The sequence below is a fragment of the Culex pipiens genome, chromosome 1 (assembly GCF_016801865.2).
Source record: "Culex pipiens pallens isolate TS chromosome 1, TS_CPP_V2, whole genome shotgun sequence".
Taxonomy (NCBI): Eukaryota; Metazoa; Arthropoda; class Insecta; order Diptera; family Culicidae; genus Culex; species Culex pipiens.
In genome coordinates this window covers 24,937,244-24,962,020 of record NC_068937.1, presented here as the reverse complement: position 1 = coordinate 24,962,020, position 24,777 = coordinate 24,937,244, and the positions used below count along the sequence as shown (strand labels likewise).

Genomic DNA, 24,777 nt, shown 5'->3' with positions numbered 1-24,777 from the left:
TGGTATTCTATTATAATAAAGCTTGTTATGCAAACTGGATAAACTCACAGTTTTGCTCCTTTTTATTTTAGAGAAATTCCGAAGATGTGTGTCTTGTATAGTTTACAAACAAAGTTTCCAGTAACACAACTCGACAATTTTAAAGTTGATGTCAGTAAACGCTTTAGTTTCTTTAAGGTTTGATAGATTTGGATCGCTGAACATACTCAAATCGATAGAATTGATTTTTTTGTGAGATTCCTGTCAATAAATAAAATTGTAAATTTCGGGTATTAATCTATGGATAAGACTTTATTCATTGGCATGGCAGGGAATTGACTAAAATTCAATTCTGTCGATTGGAGCATGTTCAGGCAGCCCAAATTCATCATACCTTGATGAAACTTGAAAATTGTCGAGTTGTGTAATGAAATACTAATTTATGATTTTGTTTGAAGCAAAACAGGATTTTCAGGAATTGAGATTGATTAGGTTTTGGGTATTTTTTCAGCTCAAATTCAAACAATTAACTAACACAAATTGTCATTTTTGTGTGTTAAATTTAACATATTGACTTGAAATATTTTAATCTTACTTTCTATTTTTGCCAATTATGAGCCATAGCCATAAAATGAATCATATCATTTTACTATTTTTCTTATTAGTTAAGTTTTTAATTGTTCATTAAACTCGACTATTCCACAGAGAAATTGGTTTAGATTGAATTTCTCTTGTCGCATAACTACATTTTTAATCATTTTGAGTAATTTTAGTAAGCCAAGCATCATTCGAAATTTAAGAAATTTTCTTGTGTTGATTGATAAGTGATGAGTTTTGAAGAAATATTATTTCAAATATTTTTTTTGAAAAATAGACAAAAATATCTGATTAGACATTTTTAATGAATAATGTTTTTGATTAAAAAACTAAAGAAATGGTTAAAATTTGAATTTTTAAAGATAAACAGCAACCAAGGAAGTTTTTGTGTTCTTATTCCAAAATTGTCAAACTTACGGACCCAATCCTGCAATAGTCTGATTATAAAAATGGTCAAACTTTGTTGTAAGCAATTCTGTAACATTACTCAAGGGAATTAATAAAAATTTATGTCGATAGTTCCCGTAGTTTTGAAGATACTAAAAAGTTTGTAAAATAATTCTTGGTGCAAAAACTCTGGTTAATGTGCTCCGTTAATGCAAATTCTTGTAAAATCATAATTCAATAAAACAAAAAGCTGAATAATAAAAATATTCAATGGTACTGAATTACCATGCTCCTCCACCGAATGATCCCTTTATTTTGAGCATTCAGTGGAGACGCCCAGTACTTTATAGGGAAATGCGTTTTTTTAACCCTGCTCACGCTAGTGCATGCTCTGATTCTAGTCTTGTCAAAAAAGAGTTCTTTAAAAAGCTGCATAAAAAATCAAAAATTCATATTCACTAAACTCTTCTATAGTTCCATTCTAAACAAAGGGTTCAACGCAACAGAATAAAGAATTCTAAAATTAGAATTCGTCGAATCGACTTGCAAATGCCCACCATCAGACAAGAGTTGCCCACCTCCGCCAAACCAACAACTTCAACACAGTCAATCCAAAACAATGCGCTACTTCAACAGCAACAACAACAACCAAGATAAAGAACACAACGAAGTGCCTTTAAAATTGCATGGGTCAGCTAAAAAGCAGCAGCAGAAAATTTAAATGCCCGACGAAATGACGCTTGGAGTGACTCTACCGCGCACAAGCGACGAACCCCCTAGTTCAAGCATAATGTTAGTCATGTTTAGCAGCGAAGAAAGAAAGCAACTTTAAAGTCCGAAATGCCAAACCTCAAGTCACTTTCCGACTAGAAGATCAACTCGGCGAGATTGGGGGGAAGTTGGTCAGTCCCCCCGACTTCGACGGTCGTCACCAACACAAGCTTAACTCTGAAAGGGTTAAGCTAGACGACGGTGGCTTAACGAACACAGCACTGTAATTTCCGTCAGCACAAGACTTTTGAAATGTTAGGCATTTAAATCGGCCCAAGTCGAAACCCTTCGTCCAGAAGAACCTCAAATAGCAGGGTTGCCAAGGCGCGCCGAAGGCGCTAGCAACCCTGCCCGGCCATGTTGCCCAACGCCCGAACGCCACCCGAAGGTGGCCCGAGCGTCTTCGGGCGTTCTTCGGGTTCTCACCTGCTTGGATCTCTGCGTTGCATGGCTATGCTGCTCGCGGTTTCGCCGACTCAGTACCGAAGTCGACAACATAAACATAAGACGTGTGGTGGGATTGCGCTGCGTTTTTTGAGGTTACGTTGTTTACGTTTAGCGTGTAGCGCGAGAATTGACAGTGTAGTGAGCGCGCGCGCGTTTGACTCCTAGATGTAGGCACGGTCAGTGTTTTGGGCAGTGATTTTGAAAACGTCCCGATCAAAGTTGGCGGCGTGGGTGATCGAACGGCCTACTGCGGTTGGCCGTGAAGAGTTTTGTGCTTGTGTGTACGACAGCCGATGCATGACATAATATACGACGGAGGAACATCCGGTCATTTTTCTCGGACGAGCTTGGCTCATAATTTTTTGGGCAGAAGCACCAACTTATTAGTGTGGCCAGCAACCTCGAAGAAGAAGAGTTCGGCGACCACGAAGAAGGTCCCATGTGAACCACGACGGGAAATTAACATAACGCATGTGAACGGGCAATAAAAAGCATAAACGCGTGACAAGTGGTCGACGGAACCGTAAACAGAAGTTAGACGAAGAAGCTAGAAGTCAAGAAACAGAACGAAAAAAATACGGAGGGGGAAACTGACAAGTGCAACACCGGTGAACAAGTGAACAAAACTTCGGAGGGGTTCTCTGTGCAGTGAATCGATTATATCTGGCCGCTTGGATCTCTTGGATTCGTCCCAGACGTTCTGGCCATGTGAATCCACCAAAGTTGACGCAGAAGAGAAAACCAGCAGGTGTTGAACGTACTGTGTTCTCGAAGTCACCTGAAGACAAAAAAAAAACACGAAGAAAGAGTCGAGGGTCAGACACCTCCTCCCCTGCGTCATCAAAGTAGCCCGCGTTGCAGATGCTCCGACAGTTGTCACCATGAGAATCGAGCAGCAGCCTGCTTGGATCCACCGGCCGTAGAATTAAGTTAAAATTAACCTCCCAGCTCAATTACCGAACCCGCAAAAATGCACACCGTCGACAACATTGGTGCTTTCTTCCAGACCTGCAAGGTAAATACATCACCTTTCACCTGTCAATGCGAGAGTCGTCGCGAGATAACCTCAATTTCCCCGTCTTTTACGCGCGCGAGCCTCACCAACACCTTAAAGGAAGATAAGCCGCGGCGTTGAACTTCGACCAGCTTAAAGCCAGAGTACGCATACGCAAATCAACGTTATAACCCAAACAACAACAACAACAACTCCAGCATCGCCGCGCGTCGCAAGAAGACCAATAAGAAAAAGGCGCCCAAGCCAACAAGAAAACAAGATGGCCGCCGACCAAGTCGGCGACGCTGGCCCAAGATCACGATCTTAGCAAGCGCGCTCGAACGACCGGTTTTAGTTCGCTTCTCTTTTGCTCTCTGTTGGGTTTAGAGTAAAGGGAAGGGATGCCAGCTTTGTTGGGTTTTTGTTTTGCTTTGGATGCGGGGGTGATCGATTCTTGTTGGAAAGGATGCGCCGTTTGAGGTGCACATTGGGACTGTTTGTAAACAAACGGTGTTTGTGCAAATATTGAGTGAAGGTTGCCGGTTCCGTTGGGTCAATATTTGACGGGATCGAATGGACTTTCTGATTTTGGGGGAAAATATTTCAGCAAATTAACTGTAAATTTGCGCTGGTATTTTCAGAAGCTCTTTTGATTAGTTGTATTCCGCTAGTTTTTAAATATTTTTTTTTCAATTTGCATCTTGTTTTTGACATTTTATTGTTGTTTATCGCCTGGGAAAGTATAGTTTGTATCAGACTTAATTGAATGCAAAAAACGAGTTTAAGAAAAAATGCTTTCCAAGGTTTTATGAAAATTTTGTCACAGCAAAATTAAATTTTAAGAATTTGTACTACAAATAATAGTATCCTTTAACGGTACACATTAACCAGAGCTTTTGCACAACAAATTTATTTACAGACATTTTAGTATCTTCGAAACTACGGGAAATATCGATATGATTTTTTTATTAATCCCCTAAAATACTGTCTTCGAATTTATTTATAGCAAAGATTGATTATTTTTACAATCAGATTGTTTCAGGATTGGGTCTGTGAGTTTGTCAATTTTGTAATAAGAAGACAACTAACTTCCTTGGTTGCTGTGCACCCTTAAATTTTTAATGCTTTTTTTTAATAATAATTATTTTAGATTTATGGTTTCTAATTCTATTTTGAATCATCGATATTAGCAAGCAGCATTCGGTATTGGGCTATTTTCTCAGATAAGTTACATTTATTGTACTGTCCAGAAATCATTGTAAATTAATTTTATTATTTTTAACTCAATGTAAACCGTTTATTTTTTAAAAGCAGGATTCGAAGAATTTTAGTCAAAATTTTTAAATGTTTATGAATTTCTTTTAATTTGTTCATAAATGTAATAAATGTAGATATCTCGGAATTTACTTATCTGCAAATCAATTGTTTTTTTTTTCATTTAATTATATTTATGGTGTCAATGTTTGTAATTTTATATGCTAAATTAAACCATTTTGCTAAATTTTTGTATTTTAGTAGATAACAATATTAAACTATAAAATTCTAAATTTAATTAGGATGATTTTATGATAACATAAAATTTAACTGAAGCTTCAAAGGAAACTTTTAAATATTTTTTCTGATCATATTCAGCATACTTTGGAAGAAATATTGAAATATTGAGCTTAAAAAATACATATTTTTGGTTTTTAAAATGTCAGAATGTTTGATTATTTTTGTTTGGTAATTTTTTTTTGTAGAACTTTTGCCAATAAAAAAAAATTAAAGCCTGATTTATGAAAGTTTAAAACAGCCGTGTTTTACAAAATGCTTTTTACATCATTAAAATTCTCGCTTACTTTTTGAAAACCGATGGTGGTTTTGGAAAAGTAATATAGGGGAACTATACCCTTTCTCAGCCTATTTCTATTATCGGCCTATCAGCACTTTGATCATGAATTACAGCTTTTATAAGGTGTTTTTGACTGTTCCAAAGTAACAAATAGCTCAAATAAAAGTGAGCAAGCAACTCACCATTGTTGATGTTTCTAAAAATGTTGATTTAATAGCGGAAAACTGCAAAAGTGATGAGAATTGGTCGAACGGCTTTGAGTGATTAAAATGGGTATATTTCCCCTAATATTATGCTTTATCAAAAATTGGCACATTATCAATGAATTTCAGAAAATATTCATTTTCCTGAAGTTTTATGAATTTTTCCGATCTGGTTCGAAAATTCAAAATACAAAATACAAAAAATCGAAAAGAATAAATGTTTTAAAATGTTTTTATATAGCTCACAATCAATGGAGCGCTTCCATTCGAGCAGTTTTTGTACAATGTACAATGTGTCTTATGGGAGAACTGTCATTTCTACCACTCGAATCCGATGCTCAATGAAAATTTAAATTTTCGGCAATAATTATTTTTTTGTCCCCTTATTTTTTGAGCCATTTTTGAAGGAGTGGTACATAAATTTGAAATAAAATTTGCAATTATTCCAAATGCATAAATAAGCGTTAAAAAATGTATTCTGAATGGTTTGACAATCAATTTTAAAAATTAAATCTATCAAAATTTCAATTTCAATCACTATTTTTTCCTTATTTATGAAGAATTTTTAAATTTTTTTCCTTATTTTTGAAGAATTTTTGAAAGGAGGACAAAAACTTTAAATTAAATTTGCAATGGCATTGTTGTAGTTATACAAATCATATTTTCAGATAATTCTCTGTTTAAAAATGCTCACAAATGGAAATTTCCAATTTTCTCTAAAGGCAATTGAAATTTGAGCACGTTGAAGGAGATCAACAATCTCAAGCATGTTAGAAATTGTTTTTATTTTTTCGTTAAAAGATTGATAAGTGATCGAAAGTTTCTTTGTTTGAAAATGGCTTTACTGATTATTTGAAAACTAACATGAACATTTTTTCTTATTTTTAAAGTTGCATCTATACCTTCATTAATTTAAGCAATTGAAAACCAAAAAATGACTCACCTTTGTTAGAATTGACTTAGAAAGCCTTTAACTAAATATATTTTATTTAAAAATTCTATCATTGTTGTTTTTGGCAGTTTAATGATTCAAAACTATTTGCTTTTTCTCACTATTAAAGCACATAATTTTGAAAAACTTTAGATAGAATCTTGCTTACTTTCTCCTAAAAATTTTTGCTCGATTTAAGACTAAAACACCTTTTAGATGCTATAATTGAAAGACAAAGTGATGATTCGCCAACATTAGGTGCCCGATGGAAATACATGCTGTTCCCCTAATTGCATTAAAGAGATCTTCTAATTTGACAAGGTCAGGGACATCAACAATTACTTAATAAATTTTGAGCTGATTTAAATTTTAAATAAAAAAAACAATTTTGAAAAGAAAAAAGTGTGAGAAGTGTTGCCAACTTATTTAATTTGTCAAAACAAATTTGAAAAGAAATTTGAGGTGTGTACTATTTTACAAAAAAAAATCAGTAATCAAGCTCACAAGTGAAGAAATAAAAATAAACTTATCAATTCTGGCAACCCTGCGTCACGTGCCCTCCCCCTAAACATTCATGCTGGGTCCCCCAACAGCAGCAGCAGCCCAACGAAGTCGCAACTCCTCACCCGAGATGAAGTGTGTTAACGAGCCCAAAGCTCATTTCTTCTTTCCTATTTCTTTCTTTCCATTCCACCCTCCTTCCCCTCAATCCACCCAAGGTGCTCAAATTTCGCTGCCTCCACCAAGTAGGCTAGAGCCAGACTAGCTTAAGCGAAGCTGATTTTTTTTTTTAAATCACGCAAGAACCTTTTCTCTCCCACTTCTTCCTCAAGCGCCACCAGTTTAAAAAGCCCCGGTTTAAGTCGGCGCGGCCTCCTTAGTCGCTGGACGCTGGCTAATGTATTCTAACTCTGAAGCTTTTGCGTGGGCTAATTTTTTACGCCTCAGGCTACTCACGAAGTCTCTGGCCAATTCGTGCAGCCCACCTCCGCACAAAACTGGACTGACGTTGGAAAAGGGAATTAGTTTTGCGTGTGTGGCTTATTTTCCTCCTCCGCAGCACGGGTTTTGATGCATTTATTGCAGTTTGTGCGAAATGCAATTTGAATGCGTTATGGGGAGGTACTTGATATTTGATATTGAGGAAGTTTATTTCTCTAGTTTGATGGCTGTCTGTGGTGACTTGTAGCTAATTTTCTCTCAAAGGTATCATATTTCAACGATTTTATTGGTGGACCACCATGCGTCATCTTCAAAGCTTTAAGGCTAGTAGAGTTTGATGGAGACACATGGTGACTCAACTGATCTTACCTAAAAAGCATCAAAATTCAATTAAATTGAATCGATAGAAGATGTACAATTTTGATAAGACTTAGACTAAAATGATCCTAATTCGGTGATGATAAATATAGTCTTTTCTGTTCAGAAGGTTCAGAAGGACAATTCAACAAAACATTTTACTTTGCTTTTGTAGTTTATTCTCTCTTCGCTCTAGATTTATGATTTATTTTTAATTATTTAAAAGCATTCCCAAATTTACAATTTTTTTTAAATAGATAAAAATTTGGCTTTTGATCATTGAAAATAGGAATATTCTTTAGAATTAAACATGTCTCAATTAAAATGTTAATCAACCAATTCTCTATTGTCTCTTCCCCTTAGGTCCTCTGGCACTTGGACGCCTTCCGGCGATCCTTCCGGACACTCCAGAACCACGTCTGCGGCGGACAGGACTGTATATTCTGCGCCCTAAAGGTAAGTTTCAACCTCTGAAAAAAAAAATCAAATTATTCAATTTAGCTCGCCGAACAAGGAAAAACTCACAACAAACCGAATTGCGTGGAAAATGATCGTTTTGCGTCTAATAACTGCCGAAACATCAAACTGAAGCTGATTTTTTTTTGTGGAACCGAAAGAAAACCCCCGGAGGACATGCAGACGACGAAAATTAATTTAGCTGCGACGACGACGACGTCGGCCGTTTGATCGATTGACTTTCACTTATCAGTTTCGGTCTTTTGCTTCGGGAGTCCAGCACTGAACTTTGGGGCTGTCGACGCGGATTGGCAATGGTTGTCACGAGAGAGGTTTCGTTTTTTTTTTCGTTTCTGCGGAAAGTTGGCAGCACCTGGTCCACCTGGACTCTTGTGTAAGGTACTATACTCGATGACAGGCGGAAATTTTCTAATTTATGGCCAAGATTGGAACTTTTTGGCGTCGACGAGTTCATCAAAGTTCATTGGGCTTTGGTGGAGGGCTCTTGGCGCTGAGCGTGTTGTGGTTGAAAGCATAAATTTTCAAAGTTGGTGGTGATCGTTACACTATAGGGTTTCGTTCTTCAATCAGTGATAAATAACATTATTGATTATTGATAATTTTTGATTATCTTCAATTTAACGATATATGATTTTTCAATGGGAAATTCAGATAATGGATCATGATTTATATTCATCGTTTAGTTAGCAAAAATGTTATGTGAAAAACGAATGGATTAATGATTTTGAAATTTCGATGTTGAAAATCGAATTGAAATATTGAATTAAAATATTTTACTTACAATGTTCTTTTTCAAAAATAAATCAGCTGATTTTTATGTCACAACAAGCTGTTTAAATTTAATATGTTATTCAAAGGTTATCTTAGATTAGGAAATATCGTGATGATAAATATTAATACAGTCCAGACTTAATATTTCGATGTCCTCGAATGGTCAAAATATTTTTTTATAAAGAGTCAAGAAACTTATAATTTGTAATTTTACATAGATTTTTTTATTCCTATGTTTTTTTTGGTTATTCCTTAGATTGACGTTAAAAAAATTAAAATCTGACAACACTGCTTATTAATTTGGATCAATATTTTTTGTTACATTTTTTCATGGTTTTTCAAATTGTTATCTTTCAATCCTGCCGCATTTATTTTCAATGCGTTACCAGCATCGTGTGAGACTGGTCAATAATGCAGAATTACTCAGAATTTGAACAAGTTATACTGTAATTCTAAACTAAGGCTAGTAATTCCAGATAATTTTAGTAATTATTGGCAATTCTAGGTTATTCCACGTTTTTTTTTTTTTTTTTGAAATGTTATAATAGAAACTAACTTAATCCACCTTATGGTTGGTGCCTTCCTCACTTTTTACCAACATTTGGTGATATGATGGGTTTGGACACAAATTCCATCTATTTCTCAATAAAAAAAATTACACAAATGTCACTTAAGCGGTCAAAACTTGAAACTGAGCGTTGCCAGATCTTCAATGTTTGGACTCATGGGAAAAACTCATTACCTAACCAACGATGAGTCGGATGATGGATCCGGACATAGCATAGGCATTAAAAAAATGTACATAAATATCACTTAATTGGTCATATCTCGAGACAGGGTTGCCAGATCTTCAATGTTTTGGACTCATTGGAAAGATCTTTCGATTACCTAACCAACGATGGGTCGGATGATGAATCCGGACATAGTTTTCATATAGATAAGTGAGATCCGGCATCAAAATTCCAGCACCCGATTCGCAACTCTGACACTTTTTTATACGTAACTTTCGAAATACTTATCGGATCTTCAAACAATTCAATAGTGCAGTATGGGGCAACAAAACGGATCGAATGCAACTTGTATGACTCAAATCGGATCAGCCAGTGCCGAGAAAACTTGGCAAGAATTTTGAGTACCAAGGGGAATACGCAAACTCATACACACACACACACACACACACACACACACACACACACACACACACAGACATTTGTTCAGTTTTCGATTCTGAGTCGATAGGTATACAAGAATATAGGTCTTTGACCTGTTTTTCAAAAGTTCATTTTTAGAGCAGGATTATAGACTTACCTCAGTGAGGAAGGCAAAATGATATAAATAAAAAATAATAATCAAAGAAATAATCTCAATACACCGTAAAACGGAGTGACTTTGATAGGTTTGCGATTTTTCCGAAAAATGAGGAGTACAATCAAAATACTTAAGGAATGGTTTAGAATCATACTGACCGTGGTAGCGAAGTGATCAAAGTACTTCAAGAAGAACTTTTCATAAAATTTTGAAAAGTTTAAATAGTTAGTTAACTATAGTTAAGAAAATATTGATGAAAGTCATTATTTTAAACTTCTCAAAGTGTTATGATTTTCTCCATGAACATGATTTTGAATCGGAAAACGGAACGCATTTTCGGATCCTTTGGACAATTTTCCACCAGGAGAAGGTTAAATAAGTTTGTAAATCACAAATAATATGTGTTTATGAAACACAATTAAAAAAAATCTCCAAATTTATAGGCAATTTCAGTTGAACAAATTTCTTGTAAAATGTGAAAACTTGTGATTCGTGCTTCGAATTCAGTATAAAATGCAATATAAATCAATAATTTTATAAACAAAACTAGTTTTAACACATTTCAGGCAAAATTCCGACTTTTTAACAATTTTACCTAAAATGTATATGTATTTTGTAAAAAAAACTCATAAACTTAGCTAACTAAATATAAACATTGATTTTTTTTCTCTTAAAACGATTTTAGCATTTTAGTGAAGGTACATTTAACGTACGAATAAAGTTTGAACATCTTAAATATGAATTTAACAAGAAAAACTATGACTATCAAAGTCACCCCGGAATTTAAACTAAGAATTTTTAACGTAGCTATTTTTCTAAACACTATTATAAAAAAAATTATATTTTTTATCATAATAATTAATTCTCAAAATCATACACAACTTTAAAGCATAAAGTACTCTTTACAAAAAAAAATCTAAACTAAAACAATATTCAATATAAAACATAGCAAAAAAAACTAAAAATCAAATTTCAAGTCATATTTTCATAAAATAACGTGAAAAAATCAAAATATTAATGAATTTATTTTAATAAAACCATGAAAATTTAACTTGCAACCATTTTGTTTGCCCCCTGTTTTTTTGGCAAAATTTAAAAGAAGGGCATAAAACCATAAAAAATGCATTTACCAGATCATGATCTTGCAACACCGTTGTATGAATTTTGACCGTCTTGGAATTATGCATATTTTGTGATATAAATCTGCCAAACATTAATTTATTTGATCCAAGTGAATTCTTTTATTGAAAGAAACATGGAAATTTGACCCTTTATTCTTTGGATTCTCAAAAAAATGAATGATAATGTACACAGAAAAAAATCATGGTAATATTACATCTGGAAAGGGGTACATCTTTTATGTCAGAAAAAATGTGTAATTTTACCTCTGAAAATATGTAATTAACCACTATTCTGGAGTAATGTCGCATTTGCAGTCTAAATTGAGGTAAAATTACATCATAAAAGAGGTAATATTCAACCTTCCAAATTAACACAATTTTTTACTGTGTAGCCACTGTCACTTGTATGAAATAATCATCAAATATTTTACACAATTTTGTCTATTAAGACTCTACTTCTTTAATTTCCTCTAGGTTTTTGTAAATAATATCTTAATTGACAACACTGCCGAAGGAATTAAACCCGATTATTTTTAACATTGTTTCCGATATACATATCACGAAAATTATGATCTGGCGACACTGCCATCCTCTAAATATGCCCATAAATGCATAGTTGTCGCAAATCACTCAAAAATGAGTTTCTGAACTAATACTTCTTTTATTTACAAAGATGCATTCTAGAGTAAATTATCAAAACAACCATTGTATCATGGGTTTCCTATGCCAACAGGACCTTTTGAAAATTTAATCTAGAATTGAAAATAAGTCAGAATCGACGTTTTGTTCAAATCAAATTTAGATGATCCGGCCAGATTGTTTCACGAAGTATAAATTAATTGCAAAAATATCTCGTTGCATCAAATTTTGTAAAGTAAAAAACTCAAAATTATTTCTTGCTTTTTGTTAAATTATTTTTCGATGTTTTCGGTTCTATTTACTAGGGGAACACCATCTAATTCCAGCGTGCCTCGAATGTTGTCATATCAGCACTTTGGCATTCAATTCTAGCTCATTAAAAGTGTTTCCAACTGAAATCGAGTGATAAATAGCTTAATAAAAAGTGAGCAAGCAAGTGTATATCAATAGTTTTGCTAAATTAGCTGTTTAAAAAGTGAAAATCAGCAAATTGGATGGAGTAGAAGCGAGTGCTTAACCTGCCAAGAAAATGATTTTTAAGATTTACAACAAAAATAAGAATTTTAATTTAATTTTATTATTTAAAACTATTTTCAGTTTAAAATTGAACCGGCTTTCTAAGGAACTTGTGACCAAATGTTCCCGTTACAGTGCAAAACTTATTCTACATAAGCTGTTAAAGACGACCTAACATTCATCGCACGTCTTACAACTCAACTACTCACAGTTCATTTCACAGTAAAGTTGACCTACAACGCTTATTAGCGTACATCTAGCGTATAAAAAATATCATTCAATTCGGGCTCCCGCAAACCCCCCAGCGAATTGACCGAAAAACCGGCCTGAACGACATGAACGCTTTTCACGCGACGAACCTCAAAAGCCCAATTCGAAATCTAACCTCAATCAATGCGCGACTGCCGACGTGCGATTCGCAATGCTAAACCGGGGGGAAGTAAGGTATTTTTATGCGACTATTTTTTTTAGGGTCTGCTCTTTGGAAGAGACCTTTTGTGTCGCGTTGAAGAATACAAATGACTTAATTTTTAAGGAGGTGCGCTAAGTGGTGCTTGATTCTTCACCTTTTTTTCGGCAATAATTGCAACGTTCGCGATCGATCGCGCGCGCGAGCGCGATCAGTGCGTAAGAATTGCTAATTACAGCCAATTTTTCCGAGATCCCTCCCCAACTTCAAACTTCCAAACGAAAGCATTATCGTCTCTAATGGAAGATCATTACGCAACATTAGACGCTGAGCGATCGCGATCGTCGACGAAGTCGACCAAGTCGACGCTAGTTGCCTACATTGCGGCGTTTTCGCTTCCGACTTTGCCAAGTTTCTTCTTGTCGTCGTCGGCGACGCCGCCGACGTCGACGATCTCGGAAATCTCGGTCATGCCGAGTTTAGAGTCTCGACGACTCCCGCAGAGGATCGGTAAAAAAAAGAAACTTCTCGTTGGACCTCCTCCGAGCGAGGTTGCTGCTGAAGTTGTTCAAGTAGCTGTACCTCACCAACACCATGATCGCACGCGATCAAGTTGTGTGGTGGTGTGTGAGTTGAAGTTGATCTCTGGTGTGGTGCGCCTTAGGCGATATCTTGTCTTTCCTTTCTCGTGTGTTTCTACGGGTAGACTCACACAGTGAAACGGCAGAGATCGTAGCGTTTTACGGTTGATTTGACCCCGCGCCGCGTCGCTCAGTCCACTCGGCTAATAACTTGTACAAATATAGGTATCTAGAACCCGAAAACCATTAGACCCGCACGTCGAGAAACCTGAAAAAGGTCGGAAAAATAATGAAATAAGAAAAACACGCAAGTCGGTCGGAGACCTAAGGTGTGAGATTACCTGAGGGTTCGAAATTGAAACCCTACTCTCTCTCTCTCACTCTGACTATCTCTTCAGGGGTTTTAAGGTCTGCGTCGACGATTTCGAGTTTTGTCGGATCGCCTTATCTCTGCCCTGGAAGATGGCACCGCTGCGCGCAGCGCAGCGCAGTCGTCTTTGGGTCAATATTTGTGAAACCTGCAATGAACGACAGAAAAACAACGACTTTCATTCAGTTTCAAAACTTTTTGGAGTAATTTCGGGTGCCCTGATAACGCCGAGTGCCGTCCGCCTACGCGCGCGTCTATGTTTGACGACACACTTGAGCAAATACGGCCCACAAATTGTCGAGAACTTGTACCGTCGTAATTCTACATGAAGTTCTACGCGACTCCAAGAGTCGTTGTTCAATATTAGCTTTTTCTTTTTTGGGGGTAGGGATCTTTCCGGGCAGCGATGATCATCGTCGCAGTAGGCTCAGCGAGAAATCGGAAATACTACGGAGATCTAAGCACGCGCGGCGAAGCGCGGCTAGATCATAGCCTTAGGTCGCGCGCTAATTTGTGGTAGAGGTGTGAAATTAGATTTGCGTTTTTTCGTCTTTGTTTTTTGGGAGCTGATCGCACGCAGTTCTTCGCGGGTGATCGACGAAATATGAGGTTGAATTAGGTAAATTGGAGGAATTAGCGAGTTGGAGAGCTTCTTTGGGCTAATTTATTAATTGTGGAGGAAAAACGATGCTAATGGATTGGTTTGTTGATGTTAAGGGTAAATATTTGGATATAAAATTGCAAAATTACCATTCTTTTCACACGGATAACAATGTTTGGATTTTTGAATTGTATTTTTAATGCCATGTTAAAATTTATAACGTCACATGACATATTTGACCATATTGCCTGAATTCTCAAACCTTGAACCAGAGTTCTGGATTGTCCGGATTTGGCAATTTTGGCCAAATTTCCCAAAATTGGTTTTGTATTGTCTTTTTACATTTTAGAATGCTTTTTTACAAGTATTTTAACATATCGCTTGACATATTTGAACACTTTGCAAAAAAATACTTACCTCGGACCGGAATCCCGGATTGTCCGGATGTGGCCAACTTGATCAGATTTGCCAAAATTATGTCTTCCTACATTTTATAACGCTTTTACAACAACTGAGTTGACATGTCGCATGACATAATTGACCACTTTGTCCAAATTCTTAACCGGGGTCCGAAATTCCGAATTGTCCGGATAAGGCCAATTGGAGCAGATTTTCAGAAACTTTTTTTTGGTGATGTAGTTTTACATTTTGGAATGCTTTTTACAAATGTTTCGACAAGTCGCTTGGCAAATTTGACCAATTTTCAAAAAAAAAAAAACTTTGTTGGAACCAGAAATCCGGATTTACTAAACTTGATCGGATTTGCCCAAATTTTGACATTTGGCCAATTTGATCAAAATGATGTCTTCTTTCATCTTAACATGCTTACAACAATTGATTTAACATGTCGCATGACATATTTGACCACTTTGCCCAATTCCTTACCTGTGACCGGAATTTCGGATTGTACGGGTTTTCCGGATTTTGGCCGATTTGGTCCGATTTGTCAAATCTGATTTTGTGATGTCTTCTTATATCTTAGAGTTCTTTTTACGAGTGTTTTGACGTGTAGCATGACATATTTGTCCACTTTGCTTTCGTCCTTACCTGGGACCAGATTTCCGGATTTTCCGGATCTGGCCTTATTTGGTCAGTTTGGCCAGATTAACCAAAACTGATGTCCTCTAATATTTTTAAATTCTGATCACAACTGATTTGACATGTCGCATGACATAATTGAACACGTTGCCTAATTCCTTACATGGAACCGGAATTCCGGATTGTCCAGATTTGGCCATATTTGGCCTATTTGGTCAGATTTGCCAGAACTGATCTCTTCTTATATTTTATAATCCTGATCACAACTGATTTGACATACTTCTACAAGTATTTTAACACATCGCTTGATATATTTGACTACTTTGCCTAAGTTTTTAACCTGAACCAGAATTTCGGATTTCACGGGTTTGGCCGATTTGGACAGATTTTGCAACATGTTTTTAATTATGTCAACTCAAACTTTAGAATGCTTATCACAACTGATTGACCACTTTGTCCAAATCCTTATCCAGAGTTTCGAAATTACGTATTCCGTACAAATTTGCTGTATTAATAAACAAATATCGAAAATTTAAAAATTGTGCCTCTTCAACGCAATCTGGAATATTACCGGATTAACTGAGCCATACTGTCCCACCTTTGGACAGTGCCAGTTTTGAACTTTTGCAGCTTCCAATTTGACCATTTTTTTTCAAAAGTTTAATTTCAATAAAAAAAAAAGTGCAGTTTAAACTACAGACAAACAGACATGAATTTTAGAAAACAAAAATAAAAAGTTTGCCCACTAGCGCTATCTGTTGTCGAGTTTCGAAAACAGTCATTTTTGACTCAAATCAGATTGAACGAAAATTAGTGTGTAGACTAGCATCAATTTATGTTTACATTTGAATTTATTTCAACTGTTGAATTGGACGATGAAATTTTTTTAAATAAATATTTTTATTTCATTCAAAAATACTGATAAAATGACAAACCTAGGAGAGAAGTACCTATTTTGGCTGGTTTAGTATTTGGTTCTATCTTCAAACAATTGATCGATTCTCATCTTGTAAACAATTTTTTTTCTATTTTTCTATAGAAACTTGCTTTTTCGTAATTTTTTACTAAATATCTGATAAAACCGCTTTTTAGAAGCTGAAATTTTTCAAAGAAGACAAACAGACATGAATTTTAGAACAAAAAAACAGTTTGCCTACTAGCGCTATCTGTTGCCGAGATCTGAAAACAGTCATTTTTTACTCAAATCTGATTGAACGAAAATTAGTGTGTAGACTTGCATCAAATTATGTTCACATTTGAATTTTTAACCGTTAAACTTGACGTTGCAAATTTTCAAAATAAATATTTTTATTTCATTTAAAAAATCTGATAAAGTGACAAATACCTAGGAGAGAAGTACCTTTTTTGGCTGGTTTAGTATTTGGTTCTATCTCCATACAATTGGCCGATTCTCACCTTGTAAACAAATATTTTTTTCTATTTTTCTATAGAAACTTGCTTTGTTCGCAATTTTTTTTACTAAATATCTGATAAAACCGCGTTTTAGAAGCTGACTATCTTTTCAAAGAAGAAATTTCCGATTATCTGAATAAATAAGAAAACTTCTAATAAGGCTTTCTAGTCCCAAAACTGACGAACTCCTCGTCACAGTGTTCCGATGTAAACAATGATCGAGCTCGAGCTGTCACAGTCCCTGCGAAATATGTTGACTGACATATCGGGCAGTCAGTCCAAAAAACAGTCAGATGTCGTCTGACATAAACTTTTGCTAGAAAGAGACAGCAAATTTGATTTCAAACAAATCTGCCGCTGCCATGTAAACATACTTTGAATGTGTTAGAAAAGTTAAAATATTATTCAAACAAAAAAGATTTAAAAAAATCGCAAAAACAGTCGTTTCTTACTCAAATCTCATTGAACGAGAATCAGAGTGTAGAGTAAAAGTTGAAATGGCAGCAATTGACGGTGGCGCCATCAATTTTAGACTGCGGCAGGTTGCAAAACTATACGTATAATGTTTACATTTGAATTCTTTTCAACCGTTAAATTTGACGATGCAAATTTTCAAAATAAGTTTCTTAATTTATTCAAAAAGCTGGTAAACTGACAAGGGAGCGATCTTTTATTACGTAACGCAGTTGGGGGCAGGGAGTTCGAAAGCCGTGTTACGCTTCATACAAATTTTCTAAAATGTGTATGGAAATTTTGTTACGATGGTGGGAGAGGGTAAAAAATCAAATTTTTGCGTTACGTAGTAATAGAACGCTCCCCAAATAACTGAGAGAAAAGCACATATTTTTGGCCGTTAACTATTTAATTATATTTCCAAACAATTTGCCAATTATTACTTTGTAAACAAACGGATTTTTCGACAGAAACTTGTTCTTATCTGTGCTCTTTTGTTATTTATTACTAAATGTCGCTTGAAACCGCTTGTCAGAAGCGACTTTCATTTATGAACATTTCTGATTATTTCAATTTATATGAAAGATTCCAGTGACTGTTTCTAACTCTCCAACAAACAATAAGCTTAGCTATTTTTATGACCCCTCTCGAACCATCCATCACCAACCAGAATAGTTCAGGTCTTCCTTGCTGAGGCAGCAAATAGCAAATTCTCGTCACATGCGCAAATATGGAAATTTGGTCCACAATCGCACCGAATAATAGCCGCCAGACCTGTTTGTCATATTTGCATAAATCACACTCGTTAGGGCCCCCAAGACCCGCGGATCAATAATTGCCTGTTTTTCGCCCCCTTCCCCACTGTATTCTTACAAGAAGCCCGTCTAATTGTCTATTCAAGAACTGAACTCCACACTCGAAGTGGAGTTTTGACGAGGGGTCCGCCAACGACGGGAACGGGGCTAGTGACATTTGTGGAATATTAATGCTTGTAATGTAATCGCGCCATTAAACCGCGCTCATCGATCGATTCTGAAGCGCTCGCTTGCGATCCGAGGGGTACGCCATTAAAGGTTTGAGGTGTGCGAGGGGTACGCCACATGACACGAGCGTCGCTTCGCGACGGCGTTCGACAGCATGAAAACATTGGTTTCCAGTTTCCCATTGTAAGACAAAACCATTCGCTGGCGCGATGTAATGAAGTGCCGAAGTGAGCACAATTTGAATTGTAGAAATCGTAGAACAGTTGTTGTTGATCTGACGGAATTGATAGATTAGTTCTACCGAATCGGTAGGGCTTCAGCGCGATTGTAATTGCTGATTAGAGTGAGTCTTCATCAACCAACTGACGGAATCGGCATACAAAGTTACGTTTGGCTTCTGAGCCCATGCAGCAAAAGCTGCTCGAACTCAAAACTGAGTGCGCTCCGTTGAGCGTGCAGCGAACTGTCAAAACAATGCACGCTAACGAAAGTTGCTCGAACTGTTGGGTTAGAGCAACTTTTCACACGATTCCCCAAGAAGAGTCACCTGCCCTTGACTATTTTCTGCTAGAAAAATGGCACGAATCCGCAGGATTCGAGGCTTGCGCCTCACGTTTCGACTTTTAATAAGTCGCAAAAGGCAAGCAAAAATCGTGACTGGCTTCGCGACGTCTGTCGCAATCGGCGCATCATCATCCCCGGAGGGGACACGACGACACTCCGTAAGTGAAGATTCACCTCTCGACATGACAGTTGAGCCGTTTGAGAAATCCCCGAAAATGGAAGAAAAGACTTGGCGCACTTGGCGACGAACCTCGACGAAGTCATAAAGTGCAAATTGTGATGTGGTGCCTTAAAACGATGGGAAGAAGGGATTCGTCGTACAGCCGTATATCCGTCCGGTAGGGACTTGTTATCTGATTTCCTGCCGTAATTGTTGTCTCCGTCGCCGTCGACGGTGCTCGACCGTTTTGCGCACAGGGACTGGAATTGGACAAGGGTAGAGACTTAAAAGATCGCAAAAAAGACCGGATATTTGTTGATGAGTCGTTTTTATGCAGCGATTACTTTGGGTGGAGCTCATTATCGCCTTGTACGACTGTGCATAAACTTGAAAAAAGCAAATTGCACTTAAGTAAGATTGATTTGCCTAAATGAGTCTTGAAGAGTTCTTGGAAAGATGCATTAAGGCGGTTTTTGCCATCAAATTTGACGATTGCAAAAGTTTGAGTTTGTAAATAAAGTTGATTAGTTCCGATTTAGTGTGTGAAGTGACAGTTCGAACACTCTGCTGACCCAAGGTATGTAGATTAGATAAGGTAAGGCGGGATTTCCCAGCTGTCAAAATATTTAGCACGAATCCCGGGTTTTATATGAAGATTTTCAGAAAAGTGAAAATTTGACCATTTTCCGGGCAAATTTCACCGGATTTTTTCTGTGGGGTTGTTAAGCATGCAAAACTGTACAAAAACGCGTTTAGTTGAATTTGTTTTGAAAAATATTTTTCTGTTTTAAAGCGTATTTCGGTTCAGTTTGGCATGCTTAACAACCCTACAGAAAAAAAATCCGGTGAAATTTGCCCGGAAAATGGTCAAATTTTCACTTTTCTGAAAATCTCCATATAAAATCCGGGTTTCGTGCTAACTAACTATTTTGACAGCTGGAAAACCCGCCTTACCTTACTAATCTACATACCTTGGTGCTAACCGCTGACCGAACTATCAAACGCAGGGCTGGATTCCCATGGAAATAGCTAATAATCATAACAATTAACAAATTTCTTTCACATAATTCTATTCACGACTGTAAATTTTCAAAAAAAAGAGGGGTTTGACGATAATAATCGTTCGAAAAGTAGTTGAAACTGCTTGGTTTCATTCGAGCGTGTGGAATGTCAGTTCTCAAACTGAGAACAACCCTGCACACTGTTCAATCTTTCAAATGGATTGTCATGAAGAGTGAAAAAAACAATACTTTCTTTCAAATATTTTCATTCAAACATTTTTCAAACTCAAATAAACCATTTCCGTGACGAAGTTTGATGCTCGAAAACTAATTTAAACTGCTTAGTATGGCTTAGTACCATTTAAGCGTGTGAAGTGACAGTTTTGGCAAATCTCTGTGCGAAGCCCAAACTGTCAAACGCATTGCTGGTTTCTTAAGAAGAGTGAAACCAAACAATGATAAACTTTATTTCAAATAATCTTGCTCAAAATGAAAAAAAAATACTAAATTTAAAGAAAAAGTAATTTTTGTGAACAGTTAAGACAATTTTGCAATCAAATTCGAAGATGACAAACATTTGAGTTGTAATCTAAATTGCCCGTTTGAATTTAGCGTGTAAAATTACAGTTCTCAAACCGAGCACAGCCCTGCGCGCAGACAGAACTGTCAAACGCCGGCTTGGATTCTCATGAAGAGTGAAAGCAAACAATAAACAACTTTCTTTCGAATGATTCTATTCAAAATTACAAATTCCATAAGTAATTGCCATGAATAGACTTTTGAAAAGCGGACAAATCCCCCAACTTTTGCACAACCTTCCCATAACAAACGGATTTTCTGGTCAGTTTCACTTGATCCCTCGATTCGTAAAATCCCCGAAAAATTTTACACACCTTCGAACAAAAGCGGGGCCAGTTTCCTGCCAGACGTCTGTCCTTTTTTTTTGTTTACGTCCTTCGAGCGCAGGAAGAAGAACCGGGCTTTGATTCGTTCTTTACTTTTTACGATCTCGACAGTCCACCTACATTTGCTGCGCTGACAAATTGCCCCCTTCTAGATGTTCTGTAGGTGGACAAACGGTGCACTTTTGCTGCACTTTTATATGCTAATCAAGGTGGTTGAAGGTGGAGGTGGCCACTTGATTAGCCTTCTTGAAGTGGGTCGTTGATCAAGTCCCTTCTCTTGTGACCAGCCAGATATGGAATGATTAGAAGTTCAAAAAATACTTTTTACAAGCGCTGACAGCGCAGCTGTCACTTTGACAGCTGTCAAAATGACGCGCAAAACGCGTCAGCGTTGCCAAACTGTCAAACTTGGCTCGGAAAATTCCCAACTCAGGTCTTCACCCCCTAGTCTATGGTTTAAAGGTGCACAATAACATCCATTAGCATGATTTATGTGCAAGTGCGTGCAGTTTTATACCTGACGAGGTTCGTCTCCTGCGCGCAAGTCCCTTTCTCGGTGTTGTGTTTATCCGTGTTTTTGCTGCAAAATTGAAATTCAAACAGCACTCTTCGTCGTCGTCGTTCTCGAGAACGCATTAAACCGTGCTTGAGTCGGTGTGTGTATTTTAACCTTCTCTTTCGCCTTCACCGGAGACTCTTCACCGAACTCTCCGTTTATTTCCCCTTTCCGTCATCGGTTACGATGCTGGTTCTTTCTGTTTTTCTTCCAACGTTCGTGTGTGCCGCGTCTTCTTGCTTTTCCTCTTCCTCGACACACAATGCCTTCAACTGCTATACAAACGAAGAGCGAAGAAGAAATCTTTCAAGAAAGACCCGCTGAACACCTGAATCAACCGATCAAACTCACCACGGCAGCCATTGCGCGCGCGCTCGCGCAACTGACAGCTTCGTAGGTGAACTCACCACTTTGAGTTTGTTTGTTGTCAATCAATTTTGCATCAACTCAAAATTGATTGCATTCGCAATCAGCGTGCATCAAACTGTCAAAACATTGCACACTAAAAAAATCAACCAAAATTTGCGGGGTTAACAGGTGAACTCACCACCCCAACTGACAGCACGCGACGTGACACACCGCACCGAAGTGCGGTGTGAGGTGGAGTAGTAGGCTGTGAGGGGACCGCAGGTTGCCATGAAACAAAACAAGTTTCGATGGAAACGAGTTTTACCTGATCGTGTGAGTTCGCTCGCTCTCACCTTCTCTCTCTTCAGGTGAGTTGGCCGGAACTCACCTCGCCGAGCTTCGTGTTGGCGGCGCGGGCGCCCGAGAGCAGAGAGTCAGTCTTGATTTTATGCTCGGTCCGGTTGGTTGCGTTTTGCGAGTTAGGGGTGTACGATCGTGGGTTCGCGCCTCGACTGGGATTGGATTTTTTTGTGCTGGTGTGTGATTTGAAACCTTGGAAGGTGCATTCATATGTGAGAATGTGTGTGTGGTGAAGATCTTTTACGATGGATACACGCTGTCTTCGGATCTCGGATTGATCTCGTTGAAGTGATCCGCTCTCCGAGCGGCTATGGCACGGAAGAGTTCAGGAAGATGATCTAAGCGCGATCGCTTACGCAGTGTGAACCATTACAAAAGAGAGAGGTTTGTGTTTTGGGAAGTGACCGCGACGACGTGATTGGTAACCCGATCCGGAATATAACCGGAAGACATCTGTTGAGCATGATCTGCAAACTGGAAGAAGACGGATTACCCACAAGTGTTCGAAGTTTGCAGTGCGACATTGTTGACCGGAGCAAAACCACAAGTGGCAAGACCAATTACGGGGTAATTGCGGACCCCGAGCGGAGACCAACGCGCCATCTGCCGGAGGTCTTGGTGGTGTTTTGGTCTAGATCGCAAGCTGCAGCTTCGTCATCTCGATCATTTGCCAGTTTCACCTGCTGCCAATTTTTGTCGTTTTTTGGCGAGGGGCGCATCTGACTCATCGCCCTCCTCTAAACAACTCAAACGAAAAAAAACGAAGAGAGAAAATAAACAGTGTATGTCATTAAAAAAACACAAGCTGAAGCTTCGTCAAGGAACCATGTGCAGAAATTACCCATCAGTCATAACGCATGCAAGCGGGGCGCAATTACCGAAAATTTCGGAAGGGCGCTTCGCGCCGAGTTGCGCCCTTTTCCCCCGCTAGCTTATCAGTAGCAACCAGGGGTGCACACCAGCACACTAATTGGACAGGTTTTGACGGAACCTATTACGACGAGGGGCACGTGTTTTAGGGGGTCGCGCGCACACCTGTGACGATTTGTGAATGAAGCGTCCGGATTGGGCTTTCGAAATCGGGTTTTCGGGAGAGGAACGCCAAGGGGAAAGCCACTGTCAGTGAGTGTTTGCTGATTGGCGTTTTGGCGACGTGAAAGGTAAACAGGTTGTGTGTGTTTCTGGGAAGTTATGAGGGGTTTGGGTGAAATACCCAGAAATGGTGAGCATTTCGCACTTGGCGTTGACGTCAGTAGGCGAAATTGTTGACAGTTTGAGGTGGTTTTTGTGTCAAAGTTGTGGAAGTAAACAAACCACTGTTAGGTTGAAATTAGGCTTGGTAAAATTAAAATACATTAAATAATGGTTGAAAATGATAAATACTTTTTGATGCAAACATAACAATTTCTATTAAATTCTAATTCTTAGTCGCAAAAACAACTTTTCATAGACTGAAATTCAAGACACATTTTACAAAATAAAATAACTGCTTCAAGTTTAACAGCTTCCGTTACCGATTTCAGAGTAACATTTCTGAAGCAACGATTGAAAAGGACGCATAAACATTTTGACAGCTGGAGCAATTTTGCAAATTTGAAGACCAGTTTTGTTAAAAAGTTACAGAATTGTTTCAGAATTTGCAAAAGAGTTTCAGCTGTCAAAATGCTTATCTGAGTTCAGTAAAACAAACATTTTTTGCCATTTCTCCAAGTTTAGCTGAATCAACATAAATTTAAGTGGTTTACCAAAATTTGCTCGTTAGTTAAAAAAATTGCAAATTTTTCAATCAATTTAAGTAAAATTCAAACGATTTAGCGTTTTTTAACGTAATTGAATAAAATTTAGGTTGAACTAACATTGTCAAAAAAATAAGCTATTTAGTGTCTAGATTGTTTTTAGCTGTTTTGTTTCCATTTTGATTTAATTAAAAATTTATCCGATTTTTTTATGCGGTTCGGTAAACTTCAGCTAACTACAAAATTTATTAAAATCTCACCGAAATTTAGTAATGAAGTTTACTATGTATCTTACTACCGACTTTCGGTAAAATTTTGTTCACCGATCTAAAAATTACCGATTTACTACTGATTTCGGTAAATTTTACCAATTTTTCAACTGCTAAACAGTTCGGTAAACTACAAAATTTGGTAAAATCTCACCGAAATTAAGTAATGAAGTTCACTGCTGTTCATCTTACTACCGATTTTCGGTAAAATTTTGTTCATTTTGACAGATGGTGTACCAATTTTTCAACTACCGAATTCGGTAAATTTTACCGATTTTTTAAACAGTTCGGTAAACTTCAGTAAACTACCGAATTTGGTAAAATCTCACCGAAATTCGATAATGAAGTTCACTTTTGATCATCTTACCACTTTTTACCGATTTTCAATTACCGAATTCGGAAATAAATCTTCAATTCAATTTTCTAACATTTCTCGCTGACTGGACTTATAAAAAATGCCTTTTTCCATAGTAAAATTTAAAATTATTATTTTTACCTCCGGAGCAGTCAAAGATTGTAAAAATGAACATCATCCAATATTTTCTAATTGTTTTTTTTATCACGTGTAAATCAATAAAAACGTTTTTGTTTACAAACGGCGTTTCCGTCCTTTTGAAAAGATACCTTTGAAATGTAACTTTGGGAATCTTTTTGAAATATAACCACTCACAGTACAAAAATCAAGTAAACAAATGTTTACATTTTGACCCCCTAGTATTTCCAAACGCAAGGCTTCCTTATTTTGACAGCTGTCATTCC

The 24,777-nt window shown here is 37.2% G+C and overlaps 1 protein-coding gene across 3 annotated transcripts in view; it reads left to right on the top strand.

The window, feature by feature from the left end:
• The window catches only part of LOC120414518 (uncharacterized), a 233,335-nt gene that overhangs the window by 126,415 nt on the left and 82,143 nt on the right, over positions 1-24,777 (top strand). The window contains exons 1-2 of one of the 3 annotated variants that reach the window (XM_052706365.1): positions 2,230-3,196; positions 7,803-7,895. In XM_052706365.1, coding sequence (XP_052562325.1) covers positions 3,152-3,196; positions 7,803-7,895 — 138 coding nt within the window. In that variant the 5' untranslated portion in view covers positions 2,230-3,151. Of the gene's footprint in view, positions 1-2,229; positions 3,197-7,802; positions 7,896-22,094; positions 22,398-24,777 lie in introns of those variants that run through there. The other 2 variants (XM_052706362.1, XM_052706364.1) reach the window with 2 other exon arrangements.